This window comes from Podarcis melisellensis (assembly GCF_964234715.1).
Source record: "Podarcis melisellensis genome assembly, chromosome: 13".
Classification (NCBI taxonomy): domain Eukaryota; kingdom Metazoa; phylum Chordata; class Lepidosauria; order Squamata; family Lacertidae; genus Podarcis; species Podarcis melisellensis.
In genome coordinates, this window is record NC_138545.1 from 12,513,272 (window position 1) to 12,522,580 (window position 9,309).

The 9,309-nt window shown below is 39.8% G+C and overlaps 1 protein-coding gene across 1 annotated transcript; it reads right to left on the minus strand.

Moving 5' to 3' along the window:
• Nucleotides 1-1,998: 1,998 nt before the first annotated feature.
• Nucleotides 1,999-5,652, minus strand: LOC309354708 (vomeronasal type-2 receptor 26-like; the record flags this gene model as incomplete). The annotated part of the gene is made up of 3 exons (XM_081884973.1): nucleotides 5,423-5,652; nucleotides 4,787-4,913; nucleotides 1,999-2,897 (listed from the first exon to the last, which is right to left on the minus strand). Exons 1-3 carry the CDS (start codon nucleotides 5,489-5,491, stop codon nucleotides 1,999-2,001), a joined length of 1,095 nt encoding a protein of 364 aa, XP_081741099.1. The 5' UTR covers nucleotides 5,492-5,652.
• Nucleotides 5,653-9,309: the final 3,657 nt, after the last annotated feature.

The following is a 9,309-nucleotide window of genomic DNA, read 5'->3' on the forward strand; positions in this document are numbered from 1 at the left end:
AGTTGGGGGTTAATTTCCCCAGTGTAGAGAAGAGTTCCATTGAGGCATGATAGGTCCATTTTGCAGTGAAATAGCTATTATAGATATGGAAACCCAGGGTGATATTTGGTAAAATCTGGGGGTTTTCATTGATCTCCTTTACAGCAAATATCAAGGCCAGGATATGTTGGTAGATCTGGGTAACCACCCTGCAATTAGAGTTGCATGCAGTATGACAGTGTATCTACTACAAAATATGACATATACTTCCATTCAGTTCAATGCAATTTTACTGAATACACTATAGTATAATGGTTGTGATCTAGGTAAGTATGATGAAATATTGTTACATTCCATTGCCTTAAAACCAATAAGGACAAAATTAATCTTGAAACCCTGGTCACTGCTCTCTCACAGTTTCTTCCTTACAACCAGGAAATTCTCAAATACTCCTAAGCATAAAACAGCATGATCATCACAAGACCGAAGGGTAATGTGGTGTAGCTAGGGCAAATACATGACATTGCAAAATAACTTTTTTTAAAAAGAAAGAAAGCCTTACAGCATGTCTTCAAAGATGTCATTAGAAGGGCGCTTTGCAAAACTTAGTGGAATGTAAAATCTATATATCTGAGCTATAATGCTGGCAATGATGAAGTCTCCAGGCTGGTAAAACTTGTGAAGAATAGGAAGAGAGTTGCTGACTTGGCATTTGATGTCAGGCGTCTTGAATGCCACCAGAGGCAAAAGGACAACTGCAAATGCCACTATCTTCCATGACAGAATTCCTTTTCCACACCTATTCTCTTGCCTCCACATTATACCTTACTGGGTTCTGTGCTGAGTCTCACGACTTAATTTAAACGGCCGCACCCAGAATGATATGTGACTCAGACTGTGCCATCTAAAATGTCCACCATCAAATTTACAAAGCCCTCACCCTCTTAATTTCCAGCACTGAGTTGCCCAGGGGGTAGTTATAGAATCACACTGTCTTGTAGTTTTACTCATGGTTACTTGGGACTTAAAGAAGAAATAGCATGTAATCACAGTTAATTGGATAATGATAAGGGAGATAATCACCTTTTCAGAATTACAGTTTCTGTGAGACATTGCACAAGAAACCATAATCCAGCTCACTGGAATGGCAAGAGATACCGATGTTTTTACGGACTGTCATATTCCTGCATTGCAGATGACCCCTGGGGTCCCTTCCCAGTGTACAATTGTATGATTATGTGACAGTAAAGGACTTCGGTATAATGAGATATTCAAAAGAAGAGTACCACAACAGAAACCACATTTGCCTTGAAAGTTTTCATTTTGTTAATTATTCATGCATGCATTCATTAATATTATTGCATTTTTATTTTGGTGTGTCAAGAAGAAATGGAGACTTAAAAGTTAGACCCTTACGATAAAACCATCAAATAGGAATTGGAAAAGCCTTAGATAGGTCTTAACTGTCAGATATGGCTCAGACAGGGATTACCTTAGGACCTGAAAAGGGCTTTATTATGGGTTAGCTAGGAAGGGCAACGTAGATTATGAAAGTTCCTGGAAGGGGCTTGGAGTGGGTTTCGGGTTTAAGAAAAAAGAATAGCCATTCTATGAGGTTGCTGTCTCTCACAGCAACCGCCTCACCTTACAAAAGTGTGATGATAATGGGAAACTGGAGTCAACTTACATACATGACAATTTTTGCTGGCATGAGTTTCATGGGTTTACCAGCTCATGTAACTAATCAAGAGGCATGAAACAGGTGTGTCCCTCCTGGCATCACCCCGTGCCGCCACACTCTGGAACACCACTTTTAAGAGATGTACACCTCCTCTCTTTGCATTTCATTAGGTGAGGAGAAATGAACAAGAATATATCACAGATTTGAAAAGGATTACTCCAATATGGCACTGACAGTTTAAATTAAATTTGCATTTTGCTGGAGAAATTAAAAACACAAAAGTACCATAGACCCCATTGCTAATTAAAATATGACATAGATGAAGGACTCAGAATTTGTCAATTCTTCCTTCTGAGTTGCTCCTTGCTATTCAACTCAGGCTTCAACATAATAATATAACATTTAGGTGAAAATATACAGCCTAGTAAACCAGCACTGGAGGCCAAGATGGAGAAGATCTCCACAGCCACCATATATTTTCCTTTGGTGCTTAAGTAAGTTGGAACAAAGGACAGCCACACACTGCAAAATACCAGCATGCTGAAGGTGATAAACTTGGCTTCATTAAAGCTGTCAGGTAACTTCCTGGCTAGGAAGGCCACAGAGAAGCTGACAGTGGCCAGCAAGCCCAGAAACCCCAAGACACAGTAGAACATGGTGACTGACCCTTCATTACATTGCAGAACAATTTCTCTACTCACTGATTGAATGTCTAAAGCTGGGAATGGGGGAGAAGTTGCCAGCCACACAGTACAAAGAGCAGCTTGAATCAAGAAACAGGAAAGAACAATGGAGGTGGCCTGTTGTTTCCCCACCCATTTCCTCATGTTGGACCCTGGTTTGGTGACCATGAAAGCAAGGACCACAATGATTGTCTTGGCCAACACACAAGAAACTGCCACTGAAAAGATGATGCCAAAAGCTGTTTGTCGAAGGAGACATGTCACTTTCTCAGGGCGACCGATGAATAGCAGAGCACAAAGGAAGGAGAACAAGAGGGAGATGAGGAGAGTGTAGGAGAGGTTGCGGTTGTTGGCTTTGACTATGGGAGTGTCCCGGTGCTTAATGAAGATCCAAAGCACCAAAGCGGCAAGGAAGGACAAGGAAAGAGAAAAACAGGCCAAAGATATTCCCAGTGGTTCCTCATAAGACAAGAATTGTATGTTCTTTGGCAGGCAAGAAACCTTTTCCACATTTGGGTAATGATCTGGTAGGCAATGAAAGCATTCATCCATGTCTGAAAAAGAGAGGGTGTAAGAGCACCACTACATGCATAATTCTAAAATGATCAAAATGAAAGAAGCAACAAAACCTTAAATAAGGGTTGCCTGGTTGAAATCTGAAAAACAATTTGCCACACTTCTCATGTAATTATATTATTAGCAACATGTCATATTCAATTCACACCCACTCCCAGATGTTAGGACCTAACTCGACTTCTGAAGCTCAGTGTTATCATTTACCATCAGGATTCTAGCAGATTTTACTTGTTCACATTTTTAAACATCCCAACATGATTTGAACTTCCCATTCTAATATGTTGACTGGAACAAGGTTGCATTTCCGTTTTAGCGCTTCTCTGAATTTGGAAACATGGTTCTTGGGTCTTGCACTTAAGAAAGGCTGTTGCAACTTTAGCTTTCTCCCTGAGGTTCTTTCATATCTCTGAAGGTTTCTGTTTTTTCAACTTTTGATACCTCCATCATCTGAGTGGTGATTCATTTCATATATATATAGTGTACATAATTAGCAGTTGTCAATCGCTTAGACTGATATTATTGAATATATCATGTTGTATCCTCATATCAGGAACCACAACTTTCACTGAATTCTGAACAACTTTCCTGAATTGTCTGAATAACTGAAAACCACAAGGGATGGGAGTGTCAGAATATATAAGTGTTAGTATGTTTTTTTGTTTTTTTTTTAATAAAAAATTTTATTAAGATTTTTTACAGATACATATTTAACAAACAAAATAGGTTTCATAACATCTTTTCATTCTATTGCGGACTCCCTCACGTCTCCCGCTTCCACTTTCATCATTAAAAACGAATTTTTCCAAGCAAATTATCATCTTGTTTATACTCTTAAGTGCAATATTTAGGTTAAACTCAAATAAAAAATTATAATTTAATGGTAGACAGTTATTTCTGCTCTGGCTTCCTTGTTAGGATTCAACCAAATTACAGTACTTTTGTAAATAAATCTTAAATTTCTTCCAGTCTTCTTCAACCCTCTCCTCTCCCAGGTCGCGGATTCTGCCAGTCATCTCAGCCAGTTGCATATAGTCCATCAGCTGCATCTGCCATTCTTCCAGTGTTGGAAGATCTTGGGTTTTCCAGCTCTTAGCAATAAGTATCCTTGCCGCCGTTGTAGCGTACATAAAAAATGTTCTATCCTTCTTTAACACGTTCTGGCCGACCATGCCCAGAAGGAAGGCCTCTGGTTTCTTGGTGAAGGTATACTTAAATACCTTTTTTAACTCATTGTATATCATTTCCCAAAAGGCCTTCACTTTAGGGCAGGTCCACCAGAGGTGAAAGAATGTTCCTTCATTTTCCTTACATTTCCAACATTTGTTATCAGACGAATGGTATATTTTAGCCAATTTCACTGGGGTCATGTACCATCTATATATCATTTTCATTACATTTTCCTTCAGAGCATTACATGCTGTGAAGTTCAGCCCGGTAGTCCATAACCTTTCCCAGTCCTCAAACATAATGTTGTGCCCAATATCCTGGGCCCACTTTATCATAGCCGATTTAACCAATTCGTCTTGTGTGTTCCATTTCAGCAGCAAGTTATACATTTTTGAAAGTACCTTGGTCTTAGGTTCTAGCAGTTCTGTCTCCAGTTTCGATTTCTCCACCTGGAATCCTAACTTTTTATCAATCTTAAACACTTCCTTAATCTGAGCATAGTGTAACCAGTCTCGCACTTTATCTTTCATTTTCTCTAAACTCTGCAGTTTCCAATTGTCTCCATCCCTTTCTAGTATTTCCCAATATTTTGGCCAATTGGCCTCCATATTGGGTCTTTTTCGGGCCTTGGCCTCCAAAGGTGACAGCCACCTCGGTAGTGTTAGTATGTTTTAAAGGCTCTTTACATGATGTCTCTTACCTGTCTGGTTGGAAATCTTCCCTTCCGGACATATAATGCAATCATAGCAGCAAAACGGTTTCCCTTCCTTCTTTGTTTTTTGATAACCCAAAGGACAATTGGCATTACAAAGAGAAAGGGGCTGTGCCTGCCCAAAAACGTAAGAGGATAATGTTTTCTATTTTGCAATATTGTGTGTCCACAATGTATACTTGCTGAAAGATCTACTTAAACAGTTGCATTACCAGCACCAAACCTGGGCAGTGTATATGGAGGTCCTGGGTTACCCAGACAAAAAGACATCCTTCTTGACCTCACTGATGTGGTCCAAAGGAAAGCAGAGCAATATGTCACAGATTTGTGTACGGAAAGGAAACCAGCAAGCCCCGTTGTGATAAAAGGAATCCTTAGGCTGCCTTCCCCTCCACGAATATGACCCTCTGTAAATTTATGAAGTTTTACTTTTTTTCAGGTGGTAAATTTGGTGGTTGTAGTGCAAGAGTGGATTTAACGAGTGTCACTTAATTGGCAAAACATGGAATAACTCTACAGCCATGCCCTCACTCCTATACTAAGCACATGGATATACAAAGCATATCTGAATTGTGAATCGTTGTAGAAGTGATGGATAGGCTACAAAATATGAATTTATCTCACCTGGTTAAACCTGCTGGGCCACACAATGGCTTCTTCACAAACACTGAATGCTTCTTCTTGGGGGGCCATGGGGTCGATCTTTCCAACTTTCACTCTCCTAAAGGACTGGTTTGGAAATGTAACCCAGTTTATAATATCAAATCCAGACTCTAACTCTCCATTTTGGTTGAAGGAAACTTTCCCCCCAGCACTATTATTAAATGAGATGCTTTTAACAAAGTGGTTGAGCTGTTTAGGAAAAAAAAATGGATAGAACCACAGAGAAAATAAAAGAAAGCCAATTCATAAGGATATACAAAAAACTGATCATCATTCCCACTTGTTTACTGAACTGTATAAAAGCTTTATACCAAGTAAAAATAGATATGGAGAGGGAAAGAGCCCTGTAGGCCACATTGAGCTTCTTGCAGGAACGGTGGGAAATACATACAACAATCAACAGATACAGTAATAAACTACAATAATAAAATGTAACAGTGGTACTAATGAAGGAAGTGACTGGGCAGCAGTGGAACAGGTCAGAATGGTAAAGCCACAACTACATTTATAACTGTGATGTGGTGGAAGGTAGAAGCAGAAAAAAATCCTGCCCCATGCTTATGATTATCACCTTTTGGACTCTACAGAGAATCTAAATTCTCTGTTTATTTCTTTGCATCTGATGAGCAGTGGAGATTAGACAAAGTCATGGAAGAATTTGGATATCTATGGCTATTAGCCACAATGACTATATACCTGCTCCAGAAAAAGGGGCATCGTTGCTCTGAACACCAGACTATTGGGAGTGGCCTATGGCCATAATGTCCTGATTGAGCACTTCGCACAGGTATCAGGTTGGCTGCCTTGGGAATCCTTTGGACTTATCCATCACCATTTCTACTCTACTTTTAGCATGCTCAGAACATTACCTTCCATAACTGTTCATTCTTGAATTTTACTCCTTCATCCACTTTCATTCTTTTTTGGAAGCTAGTTAAATGCATGGCATGCAAAGCATGTGCAACCACATAGGCAGCTGTGAAGACACTGTAGCTGTGGCCAGTCATGCTCATTTCAAAAACAGTGGCAGGAAGAGTCTCCAGCTTCTCCTCTCCACTGCAGAGGTCTTCATCCTGTAGGTCTACCATGGAGTTGGGGAACAAACACCCAAAGACCTGTTCCCAGAAGACTCTAACAAAGCCATCTGCTATCTCTGAGGTGGGGTTCTTCCCCTGAAGAAATTTATGGAATCCTACAACCTCACTGGATTGAATGGCAAAGGATATAGAACCATGGAGGAAGTCTATGTCCCAATCTCTTTGAAGGGGAATGGAAATGAAATCCATCTGAGCCGTCATGATCCAGACCTTACTATTTCTCTTTATTGGTATATCCTCATGTTCTGAAACCTTGTAGAACATTATCAGGATGATCATGCTATCAATTTCACCATAAATAACCAATGTATTTACTGTGCTTTGCATAAGAACTTTGTTTATTTCAAATCCCTCTTCCACCATGTCACCAATTTCACTGGAATATGACATTTTGGGGATTCTCATTATGAAATCAAAACAGACACCTCTCTGGGCAAACATGGGGATCACATTCTGTTCAAACCTCTCTCCATTGTCATCTTGCCCAGATATCACACCAATCCATGTCCACTTGAAATATAGCAGTATCTGGAGAATTGCCTCATATTGATGCTCCAAATTTGGGAACATTTGGTGATAGAAAGCAGCTTGGGTTTTTTTATCTATCACTGGAGCAGAACCATATATGAACTAAAGGAAATGATTAAAAATTAAATGAGGGGGGAAAAGATCAATCTTTTATCATTACTCCAGGGAAGACATAGGTTGATTCCATTAACCATCAGGGTAGCAGGCAAGTGGTATTCACCTGAATGCCCAGCACTGAAGACTCTGTGGCGCATCATGAAGGCAAGTGGTAGGTGTGAGTCAGCTGTGAGCTTAGTGTAATATACTGCAAATATACCGTTGGAGTCAATCTGGCCCTTCCATAGATACTGCTACCTACCCCCTCTCTTACCTGGTGCACTGAAGTGACTCCAGTCTGGCAAGGTCAGGTAAAGACTACACCCCCCCTAACTAATATTATTTGGTGTTCTACAAGCAGAGATACCTCAGCAGAATAGATATGACCACAGAATGTTGACCTAGAGTTTAGAACCTACTTCATTCATTAATTTTTCTTTGTCTATTAATGTTTTCCATCCAACTAGTCAAGATCGAGTCTCAGGTGGGGTTGGGAGGTGATCCAGCAGGTTCTCCTTATGTTCTTTTTTTAGCAAGGGATCAACTGATCAAACCCTTACTGCCAAATTTGCTGGGAAAATCTGAAGCCTCCCATATTAAATATCTTTTGGAAGGCAGGTCAAATGATATTACACTGGCCGTGGCAAAGTTTCTTCGTAGGTTATTAAGAAACAAAGATCATTATGCCCTAGATAAAACCAAAGGACTGCCTTGGTTTTTCCAATCTGTATGTCTGGTCATTTTAAATGTATCTAGTTTTGAAATTGTTTTGTAGGTCTTTGGACCACACTAAAGTATTGTTGTATGTTCTTTTGTAAACAGGGAGGAACTCTAAAATTTAGAAAACTCTCATTCTTACTTCTGGAAGCCTCAAAGGTGCAGACATGGCAAATGCAACTTTTAAAAACAGTTAAAAAGGAGAGAGATGAACAAATGCTTGTTAACCTTTCCCACTGCATGCATACATCATACCTGTGGAATCTTATAAATGGACAGGATATCTGCCATGTAGAGACAGACTTCAGAGATAGGTCCCCCAATGACTGCTACTAGATTGTTCTGACTATCACATTTATAGTTGGGGGTGAATCTGCCCTGTGTAGAGAAGAGTTCCAATGAGGCATGATAAGTCCATTTTGGAGTGAAATAGCTATTATAGATATGGAAGCCCAGAGTGACATTAGGTAAGATCTGGGGATTTTCATTGATCTCCTTTATAGCAAATATCAAGGCCAGAATATGCTGGTAGATCTGGGTCATCACCCTGTAATTAGAGTGACATGCAGTGTGACAGTGCATTTGCTACAAAATATGACATATACTTCCATGCGGGTCAAAGCATTCATGAAAAACACATGATCTAGGTAAGAACAATGAAATATTGTTACGCAGGGTTTTGTCCTCTGTGCTCACCAGCGCAGTACTGATACAGTATTCAGAACGTCTCTGAAATACTCCTCACCCCAATTTCTCTCTAAGATTTTGGAGGAGTCAGAGATGAAACCTAGGAATCTCTGCATTAAAACCAGATCCTCTACCCCTAAACTACAGCCCTTCTCTTTATCAATACTTGTTGAGAACATATGGCCAGGGGGAGCAGGAACTACTGAAAGAAAGCAATAATCATAGTACCGTAATCCAAAAGTCATTGAGGACTAAAATGACAAATGATTTTCCCTGTTACAATCCCTGCTACAATTCCTGGTTGTTAAAACCAGGAAAGTCTTAAATATTTAAGAGTCTTAAAATGAGAACATTATCATGATCACAATGCTGAAGGGTAGAGTAAGAGAGGACAGATATATAGCATTTTTACAAAAAAGAAGAACTTTACACAGTATCTTCAAAGAGGTCATTGGAAGGGCATGTTGTGAAAGCCATTTCACTGGAGAATATATATATCTGTGATATAATGCCAGCAATGATGAGGTCTCCAGGCTGATGAAACTTGTGAAGAATGGGAAGGGAGTTGCATTTGATGTCAGGAATCTTGCACACCATATGACGCAAAAAGACTAGAAGCAGGACTATAAATGCAACCAATTTCCCTGAGAGAATTCTGTCTCTACACCCATTCACTTGTCCCCACATCCTCCTTCGCTGAGTTTTGTGATGACCAGAACAGCT